Source organism: Phyllostomus hastatus, unplaced genomic scaffold (genome assembly GCF_019186645.2).
Source record: "Phyllostomus hastatus isolate PE091 unplaced genomic scaffold, TTU_PhHast_1.1 phas_scaffold_216, whole genome shotgun sequence".
Lineage (NCBI taxonomy): Eukaryota > Metazoa > Chordata > Mammalia > Chiroptera > Phyllostomidae > Phyllostomus > Phyllostomus hastatus.
In genome coordinates, this window is record NW_025334018.1 from 2,404,679 (window position 1) to 2,425,088 (window position 20,410).

At 52.7% G+C, this 20,410-nt stretch overlaps 1 protein-coding gene across 4 annotated transcripts in view; it reads left to right on the top strand.

The window, feature by feature from the left end:
* MEF2D (myocyte enhancer factor 2D) overlaps nucleotides 1-20,160 on the top strand; it is a 35,116-nt gene extending 14,956 nt beyond the window's left edge. Inside the window, exons 3-13 of one of the 4 annotated variants that reach the window (XM_045816432.1) lie at nucleotides 1,615-1,805; nucleotides 2,421-2,624; nucleotides 4,141-4,278; nucleotides 5,320-5,530; nucleotides 5,753-5,809; nucleotides 7,490-7,680; nucleotides 8,170-8,190; nucleotides 9,441-9,570; nucleotides 15,005-15,248; nucleotides 15,725-16,031; nucleotides 16,369-20,160. In XM_045816432.1, the coding sequence (XP_045672388.1) occupies nucleotides 1,752-1,805; nucleotides 2,421-2,624; nucleotides 4,141-4,278; nucleotides 5,320-5,530; nucleotides 5,753-5,809; nucleotides 7,490-7,680; nucleotides 8,170-8,190; nucleotides 9,441-9,570; nucleotides 15,005-15,248; nucleotides 15,725-16,031; nucleotides 16,369-16,380 (1,569 nt within the window). In that variant the 5' untranslated portion in view covers nucleotides 1,615-1,751 and the 3' untranslated portion in view covers nucleotides 16,381-20,160. Of the gene's footprint in view, nucleotides 1-1,614; nucleotides 1,806-2,420; nucleotides 2,625-4,140; nucleotides 4,279-4,333; nucleotides 4,469-5,319; nucleotides 5,531-5,752; nucleotides 5,810-7,489; nucleotides 7,681-8,169; nucleotides 8,191-9,440; nucleotides 9,571-15,004; nucleotides 15,249-15,724; nucleotides 16,032-16,368 lie in introns of all 4 variants that reach the window. The other 3 variants (XM_045816434.1, XM_045816435.1, XM_045816436.1) reach the window with 3 other exon arrangements.
* The last annotated feature ends 250 nt before the right edge of the window (nucleotides 20,161-20,410 follow it).

Sequence of the window (20,410 nt, forward strand, 5' to 3'; positions counted from 1 at the left end):
AAGTCCACAGATTCCCTGCCTTCCCTCCCCCCATCCCAAGATGCCAAAGCTGAACTTCAGCACCTATTGTGGAACCTTGGGGGCCACTTGGCCATTGGAAATAGGGGCTGGGGAGGGGGTTTCTAATTACAGATGTCTGTCATCAGACACCGCAGGGACACCTCTGCCCACCTCCCTCAGTTTTGTTGTGGGGTCTCTGGCAGGGACTCTGTGGAAGGGGGACTCTGGAGGGAAGGGCTGGACTTCTGTGGTCTGGGCTCCTCTCAGGACCTGTTCAGAAAAGTTTTAGAAAACAGGAGCCCTGTTCTGAAGGCTCCACCACTGGCGCAGAGACTTCTAGAATCCAAGAGCTCGAGGGACCCTGGGTCTCATGCCTCCAGCACCCCCCCCAAAGCCTATTTGGGCACTGCCCACGCTTGAAAGCCTATGCCTTCTCTGGCTCAGGCTGGGCTCTCACCTCTGCCCCCTCCAGCCCAAGGTGCCTCCAGCGTTGTACAGTACAGTGCCATTCTGGCCCTGGAGTGGATGCCCTTCAACTAGTGGGTGGTTCATGGGTGCACTGAGACACAGACCCTCGCCTGATGCCTGCGTGCCCTCGCTTCCAGTAGCCTCATTTGTGTACATCGATAGGCTCTCTATTCTCCCTTGTGCTTCAAGGTGAGCAGGGTTGGGGAGCAATATTCAGACTGAGCTTGGGTTCTAGACTTGGCCCTTCCCTTTAGGGCAGGAACCTGCAAGCTGCAGCCCGTGTCTGCTCTTGCAAACCTAGATTCCTGAGTGCACAGCCGCACTCAGTCGTTTGTGTGTCGTCTGCAGCTGTGTCCTGCCGCAGTGGCAGTAGAGTGGTTGCAACTGTACGGCCTGCAAAGCCTGGAACATGTTTTATTTGGCCCCCCACAGAAAAAAAATGGCCAACCTCTGGTCTAGAAGGGTGATTGATTGAATGATTGATTGATTTATAGCAGCAGAACCCTTCCAAAAAAGTTGTAGGCTGAGGCCCACTGAAGGAAGCAGACTGGTGTGGAAGTGGTAGGTTGAAGAGGTAGGGCGTGTGTGGCCCCAACCCCACTCTGGGATGCCCAGCTCCAGGCTTCCATGAGGAACCCTGCCCTAGAGTGTGCTTGGTACAGGAGTGCAGCAACACTCCCGTCATGGCACAGGTGCACTGTGCCAGCTATTCGTGGACTTGGCAGGTGTTCACTCAGCACATTCTCTGCACCACGCTGTAGCACAAGAACCATAGTTCTAGGCCAGAGGGGCAGCTGAGGAGCTCAGGTGTCTCTATTCCAGGAGAAGGAAGTGTGTGGGGTATTCTCTAAGACCCAGACCCCTAGGAACTAGGGAGCTCTGTGTGCACTGTCTGACCTGGAACCTGAGGGCAGTAGCGATGGTGTGGAAAGGGCCTGGACCAGAGTCCTGGGCTCTGAGTGCAAGTGAGGCCCAGTGTGTGCCTAGCTGTGGCATGCCATCCCCTCAGTGGCCACTGTGTCCTCATTTTGAGGATGGGTTCAGACGCTGACAGCCTCTCCTGGAGGTGCTGTGGGCCTGGCCCGTGTGCCCAGGGAGCAGGGCTGAGGGTTGCTAGGGCTAACGGTCGTCTCCCTGTCCCCCCAGGAGGCTGTACAGAAAGTGTCCTGCAGACCATGAACTGAGCACCGGTCCCGGACCGTTCATGAGCACAGTGTGAGGCGTGCTGAGACCCAGCGCCCAGTGATCCCCTCCCCTTCCTAGCACTGAGGATCCCAGAGAAGATGGGGAGGAAAAAGATTCAGATCCAGCGAATCACTGATGAGCGGAACCGTCAGGTGAGGACATCCTGGATCCATACAGTGTGGGTCAGGGCAGGGAGCTGGCCTCTGCCTCCATTCCTTGCAGCCACTCCAGCAGCACTTCCTGGAGGAATTGTACTCTGGAGGCTGTTATGGAAGGGGAAGGGCTGCGCTGGGAAAAGAGGAGCCCCGCCTCCTTGCAGCTCTCTGAACCCTGTGTCCCGGAACTCCCACTGCTGCCACCAGGCAGACCTGGGCCCCTGCCCAGGAGCCGTACAAGCCTCAGGACACACCTGGGCACGCCCCCTTTCCCGAGATGAATCCTTTTCCTCTTCCTACCCCAGGGGAAGAGCCAGGAACTCCCTCTGTTCTCCTTCCCTGACCTTGTTATAATCCCCGGAATAGTGATGTGGAGGTCTGTTCTTCTGAATCCTCTGCCTTCAGTGAGTTTGCTGTGGGCTACGTCATGGCCATGTGTTGGCAGAAGGGTTCTGCCTGTTTCTTCCCTAGACTAGGGGCTCCTGAGAAAAGAGCTGTGTCATCCCGAGATGGTAGCTTTCAAAAAGGGGCTGTTTCCAGCTGCCTGTAGGTGGGGGCTCCTAGGCAGGCCTTGACTGAGCCAGATCTGGCTGCCCACCCACCCACCTGCAGGTGACATTCACTAAGCGGAAGTTTGGGCTCATGAAGAAGGCATATGAGCTGAGCGTGCTGTGTGACTGCGAGATCGCGCTCATCATCTTCAACCACTCCAACAAGCTGTTCCAGTACGCCAGCACCGACATGGACAAGGTGCTCCTCAAGTACACTGAGTACAACGAGCCGCACGAGAGCCGCACCAACGCTGACATCATCGAGGTGCGCCCACACACGTGGACCCCACCCATCCCCGCCTGCCTCCGAACACTGTGTTGCCCGTGCAGCATGCATGCACGCGTGGGCCTGCCCGTGCGTGCACATGTGTACACCTGCCCTCATAGCTCCACACCTGTGTGCACAAACACAGGAGCTCACATCTTCTCACACAAATCTGGGCCGAGGAGAAAGGAGGGGCAGTGAGTGGGTGCCAGGTAGGGCTGCCCACCCAGCCTGCTCCCACTGCAGCCCTCTCTCGGAGTCTGTCTTCTTGTCTGTTGTGCGTGACGCGACCTCTCTGGTTCCTGACTTTTCTCAGACTCTCTGTGCCTGTCTTCTCCTTCTCCAGCTTTTAGTCTGCAATTGCACCTCTTCCTTTCTTTGTCTCCTTCTGTTTTCATCTCTCTCGTTGTCTCTGTCCCTTCTTGGGTCCCCATGACCCTGTGTGCTGTTTCAGAGAGAGCTGCCGTTGTGGGCTGTTGAAGGGCCCAGGCTTTGGGGTCAAGCTCTGGCCTTTATTGGCTGCGTGGCCATCTGGGTTAGCCTTTCAAGCCTTGGTGCTCACCACCTCCACGAACTGGGGCCCATGCCTGCTCTGAAGGGTTTTGTGGGAATTAAATGAGATGGTCCAGTTCTTGCTCCTCACGCTGAGGCTGTGTGCACGGGCATGTGAACCTGTGCCGGTGAGAGGGGCGCAGGGTGGGGCACAGGCCTGCCTTCCTGGAGTAGTGAGACTGTAGTTCAGACTTGGAGGGGAGGAAGCTCCCTTATTTTTGTATTAGAGAAAACATTTAATCAGCAGTGGAATGTAAAATTTGCATTCATTTTAAATACAAAACAAGTGTCTATGAGGATGTTTTGAACATTGAGAGGGCAGCTTTAGGATCTGCCCCAGACCCACTGCTGTGTCCCTACTTTGTATGGCCACAGTGAGAAGCTCCGATGTTCAGCAAGGACAGCGTATGGGGTGGCACATGGTAGCTCAGTAAATGCCAGTCCCCTGCTTGTCTTCTCCCTCTCGTCCCTCTCTCTCCCTGCCTCATCTCTTTCTCTCCCCCATCTTATAAGCAGAACCCAGGGACTCAGCTGGGCAAAGCCAGCCCTAACTACCTCTCCCTGGGAAACACTCAGTGCCTCTGCCCGGAGCTGGTCATGGGTGGTAAGGCAGGGACTGGCCAGGGCACCACCATCCCTCCCCACCTCCAGAGCCATCCCCACCTTGAAAGCACATGTCTCTTTGCCAAGTGTATTCCCTAGGCTATGCCCACCTTTCTTTTCGTGTGACTCCTGCATCTGGTGCCGCCCCCTGCCCCCCCCCCTGCTCCCCACACTGGCCACATCCTCACAGTGTCCCAGGAGGGGAGGGTGGCACTGAGGGAGGGGGCTGGGGAGATCCTGGGACCCCTGAGGAAGGAGGTTGGGGAAAAGCTAGAATGCTTTGGAAGAGCTGGAAGAACTCCAGAGAGATGGGCCCATATGAGGACTCTCACCTCTGCTGACAGTAGTGGTGTGGTTACAGACCCTGAGGAAGAAGGGCTTCAACGGCTGCGACAGCCCGGAGCCCGACGGGGAGGACTCGCTGGAACAGAGCCCCCTGCTGGAGGACAAGTACCGGCGCGCCAGTGAGGAGCTCGACGGGCTCTTCCGGCGCTATGGGGTGAGCCCCACTCACTCTCTCTCTGTTGGCCCCCCTTCCGGCTCCTTCCCCCCAGGCGCTGCACAAGAAGCACAGGGAATGTGAAAGCCCTGAGGTGGACGAGGTGTTTGCCCTGACCCCCCAGACGGAGGAGAAATATAAAAAGATAGACGAGGAGTTTGATAAAATGATGCAGAGTTATAGACTGGCCGTGAGTAGTAGCATGGAGGAGAGCCTCCTTGTGCATGGTGTGGCTTCGCGCCCTGGCCCGGTCCTCTGCTGCCTCTGATGGATGTTCTGCTCTGAGCCATGCTGGGGCTGTTGGTGACTCCTGAGCAACCTCTCTGACCTTGGTCGTGATAAACCTGTGACCCTTGCTGAGCCTCACTTGGATGGAGCACAAGCCGGGAGAGGCCTGGAGTGTCCCTCTCACCAGCAAGAAATGTATGGATGACGTGAGATCCTTAGGTGACAAGAATATAGAGAATGAGCTCTTGTCTGGATCTCTTTTGGGGACAGCCCCCCTTGGGCCTCTGGGACACTCCCAGGCTCAGATACTTAGTAGCAGTGTTCAGGGGAGGCAGAGAATGCCGAAGGCAGAGGCAGTGAGGCAGGGTGAACACCCTGTACAGGAGGCCAGATGGGTGAGAGATTACAAGTGAAATAATGTCCTGACCCGTGGCGCAGGCCTGTAACAGCTGTGTGTGTGAGTTTGAGTCTGTACTCAGGGCCTCTAACCTGCTCCCTGTGTGTCCTGCCTGGCTGAGGACTAACCCACCTCTACTAGGGGGGTTCCAGGTGTCCCTGGTCCTGTCTGTAGTGAACAGAACCTTGTTCCCATTCTCTGGGCCAGAGCTGGATCCCAAAGCATTCCCACCAGCCTACTTTCTTGGTGGGAGTGGCAGGCAGGACTCCGAAAGGGCCCAGGGTGGAGAGACCGAGCTGCTGGCCCTAGGACACACTGCCCAGCACAAGGAGAACCCTTGCCTGCCTTCTCAGGCAAAGTGGGTCTAGGGTAAGGGGTCACCCTGGCCTGACCCTGCCTTTCCGTTTTCTGTCTAGTCAGCTGTCCCGGCCCCAAACTTTGCCATGCCTGTGACAGTGCCCGTGTCCAACCAGAGCTCACTGCAGTTCAGCAATCCCAGCGGCTCCCTGGTCACCCCTTCCCTGGTGACATCATCCCTTACGGACCCACGGCTCCTGTCCCCCCAGCAGCCAGCACTACAGAGGAACAGTGTGTCTCCTGGCCTGCCCCAGCGCCCAGCCAGTGCAGGTGAGTGGGCTGCAGGCAGTAGGTGAGGTGGAAATGAGGAGTGATGGGGACTTGGGGTTCCATTTCCAATAGAGAGTCTTTCCCTTCGTCTGCATAGCATTTGCCCATTTATTTGTCTCCTGAGGAAAGGGACTATGACTCTTCTTTCTGTTTAGTCCCTAAGACTCACTCCGGAGGGAGGGGGTGTCTTCTCAGCTCATCAGTGTTCTATTTGTCCTCCAGGGGCCATGCTGGGTGGTGACCTCAATAGTGCTAACGGAGCCTGTCCCAGCCCTGTTGGTGAGTGCGGCTGCCCTTGCCTGAGGGTGGGGCGGGGAGCCTGCCTGCTCTGGGGCCACAGGCCCGGGAACCCAGAAGGACCTAGATTACAGGAGAGGAAGATCCCAGGGCCTGAATTGGAGGTCTAGTCTGAGGATTTCTAAGCCCCAGGATTTTTGTGTCTGTTGCAATGATTGGTGTGGAGCTATAGGCTCAGGGAATTCTGGACAAACCATAAGAATGGACTGACATTTCCATTTGGAGGTGAAGATCCAAGTTTTTTCACTTGAATGAGGGGAGTCTGGTTGGGATTTGGAAGATGTGAATGCATCTGGCGTTGCCAAGTGACAGTGGGCGCAGACTCACACACATTTACACATACACACAGACATTCTTACTGAGGGAAATACCCAGACATTAGGTGTACACTTGGGTGTACACATCTGTGAGTTCCAGAAGAAAGGCTGCTCCCCAGCTCCGATAGCTGATAATCCCTCTTGCCCTGTGCTGGTGATTGTGACTTCGAATGTCACCATTGACGTCACCCTGATAGTCCTGCCATTCCCAAAGTGATCCGAGAACTGGGATGGAGGCAGCCACACTTACAGGGCAGCAGTGTGTTCTCAGGCAACAAAACAAGGTGACACTTCCGATTGTAGTCACCCCTTGTGAATCCCCCATCTTAGCACCAGGCACCATATTTTAGCTCTTCGGCAGTGATTGTGTACAGGGTCAGGAAATGGGGGAAACGGGTGAGTACCCGCCCTCTCCAAGGAGAGGACCAGAAAAGTGCCTGCAGACCTTAAGGAAGTAGTGATACTTGGGGGCCCTCAAGCCTGGCATGTGGAAGGGGGTAGGGCCCTAGCTTGGCTTACATCCGGCCATGTGGCCGTGGAGAAGTCAGTAACACCTCTGCCATCCGGGCATCAAGTTTCCTCTTCTGTGCATAGGGCTGATGATAACGTGTGCTGTCCGCCTTGAGGGTTAGTGTGAGGATTAAATGAGATGGTACGCATGTGAAAGCGCCACAGAGGTTGTGGAGTATGGAGCAAATGTAAGGGTAGTTATTGTGCTTGTTGTCACCAGCCTAATTATGGTCTGGTGATGGCTGGACTGTCAGCCCCGCGGTGTCAGGAACCCCAGTGAATGACTCATCTTCCCCAGAGCTGTGGGCATCTTGTCACGTGCTGGTCCACATCACCGGATCCCCAGCTGACTGTGAAGGGAGCAGCCTGAGTGGTAGATTTGCCGTGGTGAGCAGGATCCTCACTGAGGCCCAAATTCTGGGCTGCTACCCCTTTGCCAGCCTGGGTCATTGTGGGCCCAGTCAGGGGCCAGTAGGGGGATCAGGAGGTTTGGACTTCCTGCCCACGGAGGCCAAAAAAAAAAAGATGGAGAAGACTTGGCTGCAGAAGAACTTCTTGGCCATTGTGGTTCCAGTTGCCAGTTTTTCCTCACCAGCCTCAGAGCCCCTGCCACCCAGCCCTGGCACGCACAGCTTGGAGTCAGGAGGGCGAGCCCAGGGATTTGGCAGTGAAGGGCGGGGGGTGTTTAGGGGAAAACAGAGATCTCAGTACCTACTCGAAGCCTGAGCATGGCTTTGGCAGGGCCTGGGTGACAGGAGTACTGGCACGGGGGCAGTTAACAGGGCTGAGGGGTGGTTCCATGTTTTCCCTTTTACCCTCATCTCCTTTTATCCAGGCAATGGCTACGTCAGTGCTCGGGCTTCCCCTGGCCTCCTCCCCGTGGCCAATGGCAACAGCTTAAACAAGGTCATCCCTGCCAAGTCTCCGCCTCCACCTCCCCACAGCGCCCAGCTTGGAGCCCCCAGCCGCAAACCTGACCTCAGGGTCATCACTTCCCAGGGAGGAAAGGGGTTAATGCACCACTTGGTGAGTGGGGTCTGGATGGAGTGAGGGAATGGGGAATGGGAGAGTAGAGGGAGGAAAGAGCCGACTTCCAGCGGGAGAGATGAAGGATAACCTACCGTGAGGACTTCCCAAGAAAGATCATGGAAGTATGGCTGCGAAGAAATCCCAAAGGGCTTTACAGAAGGTTGGAACACAGAAGTACCAGCCTCAAAGGCAGTAAAAGGGAAGAGGAGATGGTGGAAGAGAATGTTCTGTGACAGGAAGGAGGATAGGAGAGATCTGATCACAACAGAGGAATGGGAATTCGATGGTGAGGGTTTCCTAACTGGTAGACAGTGGGAGGTAGGATCGTCTGGAAACCCATCAGGACATTGTAAAGCTCTGTGCTTCTAGGCTGCGGAGCTGTCCTGCTCCCATGCAGAGAGGTAGATGGATGGCTATGGGGACAGGTGTGAAGGGAAGGTGGAGACAAGGGACTGAACCATCCTTTGGTTTTATTTCTGCTCCCAGACTGAGGACCATTTAGATCTGGTAAGTGAGGCTGTGAGATGTTTGCCGTGGCTTGGAATTTTAGGTCATCCCATTGCTCTGTGGCCCCCAGCATGGAGTGTGTGTGTGCCCTTGTTCTTTGGCCTGTGTGTGTAGTGTATTGTTGTTTATTTGGTTATTTGCCAGAAGCTATGCTTAATGCCAAGCGGGATACAGAGGTGAATGGGGTAGGGGTGAGGGGTCGGATATGCATGTGTTTGGACTGGTATGATATGGATGTCTTATTGTGATGTTGCATTCATGCAAGCACCTTTCTCTGTGTGTTGTGCGTGTGCAAGAGGAGTGGGCCACACCTTGCCCTAGGCTTTGTCCCGGTATGTACCCTGGGATATGTCCCAGAGGCTGGACTGCACTTGCCCTCTGACTCTACTCAGGCCCACCGAGCATTCTTGGAACCCAGGGCAGAACTCTATAGAAGGGGTACCAGCCAGGTAATAAAATCCATTTTCCAGGGGAAGCTGAGGCTTAAGGCAAAGCCAGGGTTGCCCTTGGTGGGAGGCCTCCTGCTCCCCACTGCCACCTCCCCACCCCCTGTCTCCGCGCTCCCTCTGGCACACAGCCCGTCTCACAGGCACTCAGAGGCACACGCAGCTGCTCTCTCTCTCTCTCTATCACACACACTTGTATATTCACCCTCATCCAGGAGTGGGGCGGGGGCTCCTCCCTCTCTCACTCCCTGGTGGGAGGCCAGTGAGGCTGGAAAAGGCAGGCAGGCTTTGGCGGCCAACACGGCGGCAGTTTCGGCCCCAGTGTGGAGTTGGAATAAACAAGTGAGTCAGCGGCAGATGGAGCTAACAGCCCCACACACGTGTGTGCATACACGCAGGCACACGCATTCCCCTCACAGATGCCAGCACGCTTCTTCCCAGGCATGTGCTGCAGTGTGATGGATAGAGAGCAGATTCCAGAGGGATCAGCCAGGAGGAGAAGGGAGAGGAGGCTCTCCCTTCTCTCACTTTGCAGTAGGAGAGCTTGGTGCTGGGGCCACAGGGCAAGCGTAAGTGCGTCCTTCTCTGTGTGTAGGTGTGAATGGACTTCTGCGGCATGTTTCTCCCCATGGCTCTCAGTGTCTGTGAGTGCACCAGCACACGTTTATGTGTTCGTGGGGCCTCTGTGCTGAGGCCTCCCTCTGGGCCTTGGGACTCAGAGACCCTGGATTGGCCTTGCAGTGGAAGGCCAAGGTTGAGCAACCCCTCATCTGCCACCTCTTGACAGACCATTTTCTCCCACAGAACAATGCCCAGCGCCTTGGGGCCTCCCAGTCTACCCATTCACTCACTACCCCAGTGGTTTCCGTGGCAACGCCGAGTTTACTCAGCCAGGGCCTCCCCTTCTCTTCCATGCCCACTGCCTACAACACAGGTGAGTGTTTGGGTGCCTAAGCTGTGAGCATGTGGCTTTCGGACAGGGGAAGGGGCAGAGAGGGGACATGAGATGTTCTCTGGGGTACACCCTGGTCCAAGGAAGGCCATTGATTTGGGAGAGGCCCTTCTAGTTAAAGTTGCCAGGTTTAGCCAATAGAAACTTAGAATGCCCAGTTAAGTTTGAATTTCAGATAAAACAATAATTTTTAGGTATGTTTCAAAGACATTCTTCTGCAATGTATGTCCCAAAGACATACTTATGCTAAAAAATTATTCATTGTCTTATCTGAAATTCAGATTTAACTGGATATCCTTTTTTTTTTTTTTGAGGAGGGGGAGTTTTCATTTATTTTCTTTTTCTTTTTTTTAATATATTTTATTGATATGCTATTACAATTGTCCTATTTTCACCCCTTCACTCCCCTCCACCCCTCTCCCATCTACATTCCCCCCTTTAGTTCATATCCATGTGTAATAAGTTCTTTAGCTTTTATATTTCCCATACTCTTCTTGCCCTTCTCCTATTTTCTACCTACCATCTATGCTACTTATTCTCTGTACCTTTTCCCCCTCTCTCCTCCTCCCATTCCCCTGTTGCCAACCTTCCACGTGGTCTCCATTTCTGTGGTTCTGTTCCTGTTCTAGTTGTTTGCTTAGGTTGTTTTTCTTTTTGTTTTAGGTGTGGTTGTTAATAACTGAGTTCGCTGTCTTTTTACTGTACATGTTTTTTATCTTCTTTTTCTTAGATAAGTCCTTTTAACATTTCATAAAATAAGGGTTTGGTGATGATGTACTCCTTGAACTCGACCTTATCTGAGAAGCACTTTATCTGCCCTTCCATTCTAAATGAAAGCTTTGCTGGATAGAGCAATCTGGGATGTAGGTCCTTGCCTTTCGTGACTTAGAATACTTCTTTCCAGCCCCTTCTTGCCTGCAAGGTCTCTTTAGAGAAATCAGCTGACAGTCTGATGGGAACTCCTTTGTAGGTAACTGTCTCCTTATCTCTTGCTGCTTCTAGGAATCTCTCCTTCATTTTTACCTTGGGTAATGTAATTATGATGTGCCTTGGTGTGTTCCTTCTTGGGTCCCACTTCTTTGGGGCTCTCTGAGCTTCCTGGACTTTCTGGAAGCCTATTTCCTTTGCCAGATTGGGGAAGTTCTCCTTTATGATTTGTTCAAATAAGTTTTCCACTTGTTTCTCTTCCTCTTCTCCTTCTGGTACCCCTAGAATTCGGATGTTGGAATGTTTAAAGATGTCCTGGAGGTTCCTAAGGCTCTTCTCATTTGTTTGAATTCTTGTTTCTTCATTCTTTTCTGTTTGGTTGTTTCTTTCTTCCTCCTGGTCCACTTCATTGATTTGAGTCCCAGTTTCCTTCCCATCACTGTTGGTTCCCTGTGCCTTTTCCTTCATTTCACTTAGCGTAGCCTTCATTTTTTTCATCTAATTTGCCATCAAATTCAACCAATTCTGTGAGCATCCTGATCACCAGTGCTTTGAACTGTGCATCTGATAGATTGGCTATCTCTTGGTTGCTTAGTTGTATTTGCTGTGGAGCTTTGATCTGTTCTTCCATTTGGGCTATTTTTCTTTTTAGTCTTGTCGCGCCTGTTGTGTATGAGGGGCAGAGCCTTAGGTGTTCACCAGGGCAGGGCACCCCATTTGCTGGGTTGTGGTGCTGTATTTGGGGGAGGGGTCCAAGAGGGAACAGTGGTGATTGCTCTGCTCTCTGCTGGATTTCAGTCCCTTCCCCTGCTTCCCACAAGCAAAGTGGGCCCTTCTGGTGCTGATTCCTGTGTGGGTTGGCTTGTGTGCATTCTAGGACCCTGTGGGTCTCTCCCATGGACTCTCCTGTGAGGCTGGGAGTTTCTTCTGGCACCTCAACCCCAACAAGTGTTTTCATCACTGGTTTGAGGCTTTATTTCCCTGTGCTGGGGCCCTGGGTTGTGCAGTCTGTCCCACTCCCCGGTTTCACCTGGTTTATCTGTGCTCGAATGTGGGACTGCCCGGTTAGCCAGCTGCCTTGCTCACTGTGCCCCTCCACAATCCGCCACCTGGCTGGGTCTGCCCGCAGCTGCCTTGCCACAATTCCCCACTCCCACAGTCAGTCCCCCACATTGTCTGTGCCCATGAGTCCTTTGTTTGCATTTCTTTGTTGCCCCTTCCCCTTCTTCCCCCATTATCCCTCCCCACTCCCCTCTGGTCACTGTCAGTTTGTTCTTTATTTCCAAGTCTGTAGTTCTGTTTTGCTCTTTTGTTTGTTTTGTTGATTAGGTTCCAGTTATAGGTGAGATCATACAGTATTTGTCTCTCACTGCCTGGCTTATTTCACTTAGCATAATGCTCTTCAGTTCCATCCATGCTGTCGTGAAGAAGGGTAGGAGCTCCTTCTTTCTTTCTGGTGCATAGAATTTCATTGTGTAAATGTACCAGAGTTTTTTGATCCACTCATTTACTGATGGGCACCTAGTCTGTTTTCAGCACTTGGCTATTATAAATTGTGCTGCTATGAACATTGGGGTGCATAGGTTCTTTTGAATTGGTGTTTCAGGATTCTTAGGGTATGATCCCGGTAGTGGGATAGCTGGATCAAAAACCAGTTGAAAGCCAGTCCCATCTTTAGTTTTCTGAGGAAATTCCACACTGTTTTCCACAGTGGCTGCACCAGCCTGCATTCCCACCAACAGTGCAGTACACTAGCAGCAGCGTTTTCAGGTGACTATAGGTACATAAACAAAACCCTAACGAACACATTGCTGCCTAGTTATTTACTGTTTACAGTCCTTGGCCCCAGGTCAGGTTCTGGCTGTGGTGGATCTGTCTATGGCCATGTCTTAGGCAAGGAACAGGCCTGGCCCCTTGTTGACACTGGCTGCAGAGGTCTGGTTGTGGTCATGCTAGAAGCAGATCAAGTGGGCTGCCAGGTGGCCTGCAGACCATGTTCCTCTTATCTAAGAAGAGCCAAGCCTCCTGGGGGGCCAAATCTCCAGGTAGGTGGGGCTGGAGTGTGCTGGGAAGGTGAAGGGCTGGGAGTTGAGTCTCAACGATTCCCTCACTGAGAGACGTCGGGCACGTGATGTACTGTTCTGTGATTGGCTTCCTTGTTTGTTAAATGAGTGTTAGAAACAGTTGGTTCTAGGGGCTCCTTTGTGACCTTGCTCTGCTTTTTAAATATACCTGTAAGCATCTCAAAGCTCCTGGCTAACATTATGAGGCCAGAGGCAAGCATGTGCCATCTCTAGGATGAAATTTAAAGGTAATAAAGAGCCTGGGATCTTGTCTTCTCTCTGCCATTGGCTTTCTCTGTGACCTGCCGTAAGTTCCTTAAACTTTTTTTATTGTTATTCTATTACAGTTGTCTTGATTTTTTCCCTCTTTGTCCTCCTCCACCCAGCCCACCCCCACTCCCATAGTCAGTCCCCACACTGTTGTCCATGTCCATGGGTCATTCATACATGTTCTTTGATTAGTCCCTTCCCCTTCTCTCCACCATTATCCCTTTACCTCCTCCCTTCTGGCCACTGTCAGTCTGTTCCATGTTTCCATGCCTTTGGTTCTGTTTTGATTGTTAGTATATTTTGCTTATTAGAATCCTCTTACAAGGGAAATCATATTGGTATTTGTCTTTCACCGACTGGCTTATGTCATTTAGCATAATGTTCTCCAGTTCTACCCTTGCTGTCACAAAAGGTAGGAGTTGCTTATTTCTTTGTACCAAGTAGTATTCCATTGTGTAAATCTGTCACAGTTTTGTGATCCACTCACTTGCTGATGGGCACTTAGGTTGCTTCTAGCACTTCGCTATTGTAAATTGTGCTGCTATGAACATTGGGGTGCATAGGTTCTTTTGAATTGGTGTTTCAGGTTCCTTAGGATGTAATCCCCACAGTGGAGTTGCTGGGTCGGAAAGCAGATCCATTTTTAATTTTTTGAGGAAATTCCATACTGTTTTCCACAGTGGCTGCACCAGTCTGCATTCTCACCAACAGTGCACTAGGGTTCCCTTTTCTCCACAACCTTTCCAGCACTTTTGTTTGTTGCTTTGTTAATGATAGCTTTTCTGACAGATGTGAGGTGATTTAACATTGTAGCTTTTAATTTGCATCTCTTTGATGGCTAGTGATGCTGAGCATCTTTTCATGTCTCTGGGCCCTGTGTATGTCCTCCTTAGAGAAGCATCTGTTAAGGTCCGTGGCCCATTTTTAACTGTATTGAGTTCCTCAAACTTGACATTGCAGTTGCCTCATTTGTAAATTAATAATAACAATAAGTAAATCTTTGGACATTTACTATGTGCTAACTGGTCTGTATGCTTCATGTGTTTTAACTCAGTCTTCATAACATTTGGGTGGTACAGGCAGGATTGTCACCTCCGATTGGTAGAGAGTAAGTAGCTGGTCTGAGTTCACATGACCCGGAAGTGGAGGTAGCCAGGAAGTTGGACCTCATCTTTCATGCCCATGACCTTACTGTTGTGTCGCACAGATAATGCTGTCTTCTCTGCATAAAGACGGGGGGCTGGAGCAGATGGCTCCAGAGCATGGTGGCCTAGTGCCGCTGCAGCGGGGACGTGTGTTTGTGCACCCCCCCCCACCCTCCCCACGGTGCAATCAGTTTATACTTTTTAGGGGAGACATTTTCTAAACTGTCCCAAACAGGAAGCAACCTGAAACATAGTAGTGCTGTAGACACTGTGAAACATCTCAGGGTTCTGTTTGTTCTGTGTCAGTGCAAACATCACTGTTTCTTTATTGAGACAGAAATTTGGAAATTAATGAGTGACACCTCATGGTGACCTCGGTCAGCTCCTTGGCCTTTTGGGCTCCAGACCTGTTTCTCTCACGGCTCCTCTGCTCTGGTAGGCCTTTCTGGTGGGCAGACACATGTCTTCTGTGTTCGTGTGTGTGGGCCCACAGCTCAGTCCCTGGTTGCTACTTACGTGTCTACAGCCTTTAGGAGACTCAGGACCTTGCAGAAGGTGGAATGGTCGTCGCGGCAATTTGTTTCGGCTGTGCCGTTCACCCGGCATTTGCCACAAGCCCACTCTGTGTCAGAAAGGCACTTGAAGACTTGGCAGTTGAAGAGTGACAAACATGTATTAGACCATCCTTATTTTTTTACCCTTCTTTTTATAAATTGACACTCTAAAAATGATACCTACACACAGTACAAAAAAACCACTGTTTTTAAAAAACCACCTCTTTTTGTCCTGTTAAAAAAGAAACTAAAACAAAACAGCACGTCATGGTTATTAGGATTTGCATTTCTGAACTGAGAGTGCCATCTTCCTGGGTTTGTGTGGGCCCTTCCGGTTATTCGCGTCTGTCATGAACTACGTCTTCCGTCTCCATGTTCCTCCTGGAGGTGCCCCCACCCCCGCCCGCCTTAGTCCTCTCCTGCCCACTGAGGCTCATCCTTACTTTCTTCCACGCAGATTACCAGCTGACCAGTGCGGAGCTCTCCTCCTTGCCAGCCTTCAGTTCACCTGGGGGGCTGTCACTAGGCAATGTCACCGCCTGGCAGCAGCCACCACAGCCCCAGCAGCCACCACAGCCGCAGCCTCCGCAGCCTCAGCCCCAGCCCCAGCCGCAGCAGCAGCAGCAGCAGCAACAGCAACAACAGCAGCCGCCGCCGCAGCAGCAGCCCCACCTGGTCCCTGTGTCTCTCAGCAATCTAATGTGAGTCCCTGGGGATCCATGCACATATTGGGCAGGGGACGGTGGAGGGGTGGGGAGAAGAGGGGGCTCCTGAGAGCTGGGATCCCTTTGAGGTTGTCTTATCATCAGTGAACAGTATGTGAGGCATCAAATGGCAGCCCTAATGTCCCAGGTATGAGCCTGGGAAACCTGCCCTGAGCCCCTTCCCCAGCCAGCCTGGGGTGGGGGTGGAGTGGGGACCCCAGACTGCAAAAGATGACATGGGATAGAAAGAAAACTAATATGAGTTCTTTCCTTTCTTTCCCTTCACTTGGCCATCTCTCTTTCCTGGTCTGTCTGTTCCCATCCGCTTGTCTCTTCCTCATCCCCCATCTTCTCATTCTCTGTCTTCTGTCACCCTCTGTCTTATCACTGCCCATCACTTTTTTTGTCCTCTCTTCTCCCTCCTCTCTTCTGTTTCTTTTCCCCTGTACCCTGTCCCCATCTCCTGTCGCCAGCCCTGGCAGCCCCCTGCCCCATGTGGGTGCTGCCCTCACGGTCACCACCCACCCACACATCAGCATCAAGTCGGAACCCGTGTCCCCAAGCCGTGAGCGCAGCCCTGCGCCTCCCCCTCCAGCTGTGTTCCCAGCGACCCGCCCTGAGCCTGGTGACAGTCTCAGCAGCCCAGCTGGGGGCTCCTATGAGACAGGGGACCGGGATGATGGAAGGGCGGACTTCGGGCCCACACTGGGCCTGCTGCGCCCAGCCGCAGAGCCTGAGGCCGAGGGCTCAGCTGTGAAGAGGATGCGGCTCGACACCTGGGTACTGTAGCATCACCCCTCCCATCTGCCAGTGTCTGCTATACCCAGGGACTGCTCCGTTGCCCCCAGCCTGTCTTATCTCCCACCTGAGAGGCCTTTTGGCCAGCTAGCCCCTCTGTCAGCCCCTTTGGGGCAGCATTGATGCCCTTTTACCCCCACCAAAGGCTCATTTCCTAACCCTTCCTTCAGCATCAGTCCTATTGCTCGATAACGTCTCCCCTCAGAGCTGGTCCTGCCACCAGAAACCTGGCCCTACAGGGAGAAGGGCGTGGGGGACACATCGCCCCGTAGCCTGGGCCACCCCCTCACACCCCCTTCTCCATCTCCTCTCTTCACAGACCTTAAAGTGATGATCCCCACTCCCCTCCTCTCAGCCTCCCAGATGAAGAGTTGACAATCTCACCGCCCACCCCCCTGTCCTGGGCTCCTCCCGCTCGACCCCCACTTCCTTTCTTGTGCTCCGTGTCCTGTTGACGGTTACATTTGTGTATAATTATTATTATATTATTATTAATATTATATTTTTTTTAATTTGGATTCTCACTTTGGAGAGGAGGATGCTCTCATCCCCTTTCTGCACCCCTGCCGTTTTCACTGGCTGTGGGAGCTCTTTTTTGCGGGAAGGGGGGGACACTTTGCACGTTGTACACATATGCTGCAGGAGGGGGTGGGGCCAATGGGCCTTTGGGAAAGGACAGGTGCCGAGCCCTGCATGCAGAGCCCTCCCACCCCATCCCCCAGATAGAGGGAAATAACCAAAAACTACCCAACAACAAAACCCCAAAGTTGGCTTGATGGTGGGTCTGTGTTTCAGGGGAAAGTGAGGCAGAAGCTCTGTAAAGGGTTTCCGCTTCTGGGCTCTTTCTGTGGCCACAGGCACGTGGGGTGGAGTACCCAGGCCTGGCCCCCACGTGCCCCTGCACACACACACGACACACTCACTGATTCTTGTGTGACTGCACCTCCAAGGTGTGGGGGTGCTGGCTCAGCTTTTGGACTGGGAAGGCTGGGAATCTGAGGCTGGGTGTAGGTTTTGAGGCGGGGCCCCTCTGAAGCACATTTGGAGAGAGAGCCATGAGGAGAGGGCTGAGGAGGGACAGAGGGCTGGGGCGAGGGGTGAGTCAGGGTCCCTCCCTTTCCCAGCATTTTCTCTAACATACACAGTGCAATAGCTCCCTGTCTCTCAGTTGACACCAGCCCTGTAAAGCTGGCCACAGAGAGAGAGCTAGCACAGGGAGAACTGGAGAGAGGAGCATGAGTGAGGTGACTCAGTGGGAGCGGGCCTGGACCACTCCGTGGTGCCTGAGGACTGGAACCCTTGCATCCGCAGGCAAGTGTGAGTGAGGGGACTTGCTCTTCCCTGCACGTACACATCCCCAGAGGAATGGTTGCTGGGATGGGGTCATGAGGATGGGACTGGGAGGTTTGCAGAAGACCTGCCTCCCTTCTTTCCTCCTTGGCCCCTCTCACCAGCCCTCTTCCCTGCTCCTTCCACTCCCGAACTGCTGTGGACCCCACCTTCCTGCTCTTGGCACCCTCATTGTCTGGCTACCTCCTGTCCCACCACCCCCAGGCCACATCCTACCTTCCCTCTTGGCTACTGTAATTGTAAATAGCAACCTTTGGAAAACGTTAGCAGTGTAACAGTCCAGGAACTGTTTTTTTTTTTGTTGTTGTTGTTGTTGTATTGATATGAAATGAGATTCTATTTTTGTCAAAGTATATTGTAATAATAATGATTCAAACGCCCGTACTGTACAGATGAGGTTCTTCTGCTGTTGTTCTTGCTCCTCTCCTCCCCCAGCCTGCCCCTCTCTGCTGCCTTCCCAGGTCCTGAGACCTCAGGCTGGATGACAGATCAAACTGGAGGGCGCAGGCCCCAAGCCCGTGATCCACACCACCCTCACCCGAAGGTGCATGGGCAGGCAGACTGGGGTCTTGTCCCACTCCCTCACATCAGCCCAGCTCCTCTGCCCACGGAGTGCAGCACTCCTTTGGGGTTTCATCCTGGTGGGCTGAAGGCAGAGGAGACAAGGCCTAGTTTTGTGCCAGGTGACTGTCTTTGCCCACCTCTATGACCCAGCCACTAGCAGTATTCCAACATGAAGCAGGGAAGGAACCAGAAGCAGAGGGAGGCGTGTGGCTGCACAGGTACCTAGTGTGTTCATGAAGACATTTGGTATTTGTATGTCCCAGTGTCCCTTTGTACTTGTGTGTGTGTGGCTGTGTGGGTCTCTGAGGCCGTCTGGGCATACACACGAGTCTTTGGGCGAACTGAGCTCTGAAGGCGTCTGTGTGTGTGCATGTAAGCATGTGCCTGGGTACGTGTTTACAGAGGGACAGGTGGCTGTTGCAATCACACAGCCCTGGCCTCCAGCTCCGTGACCCTCCTCCCCGAACCCTACTCCTTATGCCCCGCTCCTTCACCTGTTTCCACTCTCAGCTCTGATGGTTTTGCCTTTCAGTCAGAAAGGATCTAGCAGTTGGTCCTCTTTGCTTCTCCCCGTAGCCCTGCCTCTCCTAGGCTCCACACACAGTTGTGCACCCAGAACCCACACCTGTACACGCACCCCCTTCCCTGGAATTCCCTCTTTTCCTCACCCCAGGCCTGCTTTCAGGGTAAAAGTCAAGTTCCTCTTCCTCCCTAAAGCTTTGTCCTTACCTGATCAGTGAACCGTCCTTAATCACACCCTAACCCCCACCTCCCAGCCTGTTCAGTCTTCCTGCAGGTTTCCAGAGGGAGTTTCAAGAATCAGTGAGACTTGATCAGGGCCGTGAAAGACAGGATGTAGTCCTATGTGTGTGCATCCCCAGAGCCTTGCCCAGTGCCTGGCACATAGTTGGCGCTCAGTAAATGCTAAACGGGTGAATGGTTGAATGATAGGTGCTCAATAAACATTGAATGACTGGCCTTCCCTTCTCAGGCTATTCCCGCCATCAGTCTGTCCACTTTTCTGGGCTGGGTTTGGCCACCATTAAATATGGGGTGGGGGTGAGGGCCCCTGCAATTCACGGTGCAATATTTACCAGTTTTGCCCTCTGCCTTTAATGGCAAACCTGGCTTTTGATTACCATGTGTGGATGTGTGTGTATACTTTCTTCTCTATCCCTAGGGGCAGGGGTTGGTCTGTGAGTGAATATGTGACATTTCTGCAATTCAGTATCCCAAGATTTCTCTTGGGGATAGGGGCTCCTGGCCGGCCAGATGAAGGGTCCCTGGGAACCCAGACCTCAAGTGTGGACTTCATTTCTTCCTCCTCTCACAAGCCAAATTTGCCTCCACCCACTCCTTCCTCCGAATAACCGGGCATTTGCCAAAGTAATCACTGGAGTCATCCAACGTTTCTCTCCCCCCCAGGTTTCCCACAGCTTTCAGGGACAGTGGGCAGGAGGACTCCCACCCACCCCAGTTGAACACACCATTTCCCCTTCCCCCAGCAGTGCACTCAATGCAGCGAGACTGACCCCTGACTCTTATCCAGCCCTCCCCATCTTGGACAGGAAGGAAATAATGCACCTTCTCTTAATGATTATTTATTTGTTTGGAGAGACAGAAATGATGTAAAAGTGTATCTAGAAATATCTATATCTATATATTTTTAACTGATTCTTTGGAATCCCCTGGGGTGGGGTGGGGGGTGAATTTAGGCTTTCATGGAGGAGAAGAGACAGGGAGCCTGGGAACTCCTCTGTTCTCCCCTCTGCCGCCTCTGCCGCCTCTGCCGCCTCTGTCCGCCCCCTGAACAGTTGATACAAGAAATGGGATTTGTATTGGGGGAGGGGTGCTGGAATGTTACATGGGGAATCTGGATTCTCTCTGTCTTCCCCATTCAAGTCCCAGAGGGAGGAAGGGGACAGGCCATGGAGGTGCCCCACCCCCACACCCGACAATCACCCACACTCCTGGGGTTCCTCCTGGGTCCTGGGCAGGGCGAGTCCAAGTGTGTGGCTGTTGATTTGTTTTCAATATTTCTTTTCGTGCTGTATGGTGATGCTTTCTTAGTATTCTACACAATAAGAAAAGAAAAAGTCCTCGATATTCTAATGAGTTTTGTTGGAAAACTCTTTCACTATATTTGTTGTAAAGAGGTTTACTATTAAAAGAAAAAATACACGTTTCTGATACTTTGGCTTGGGTTCTGGTTTCTCTGCTGCGGTCGGCTGAGGAGGGCAGGAGGGACTCTGGCTCAACCAGGGTGCAAGCATCCCGTCAGCAGGAAAGAGTGGTGTTAGCCTTCAGAGTGCGCACTTCCAGGTGACTGAGGTGGGGTGTCAGGTGAGAATTTCTTTCAGGTGCTCTGTCAGAGGCAGGGGCAACTCTAGGACTGGGGAAGGTCATCCTGTTAAGAGCCATAGGAGGGACCCTGGGACACAAAGAAA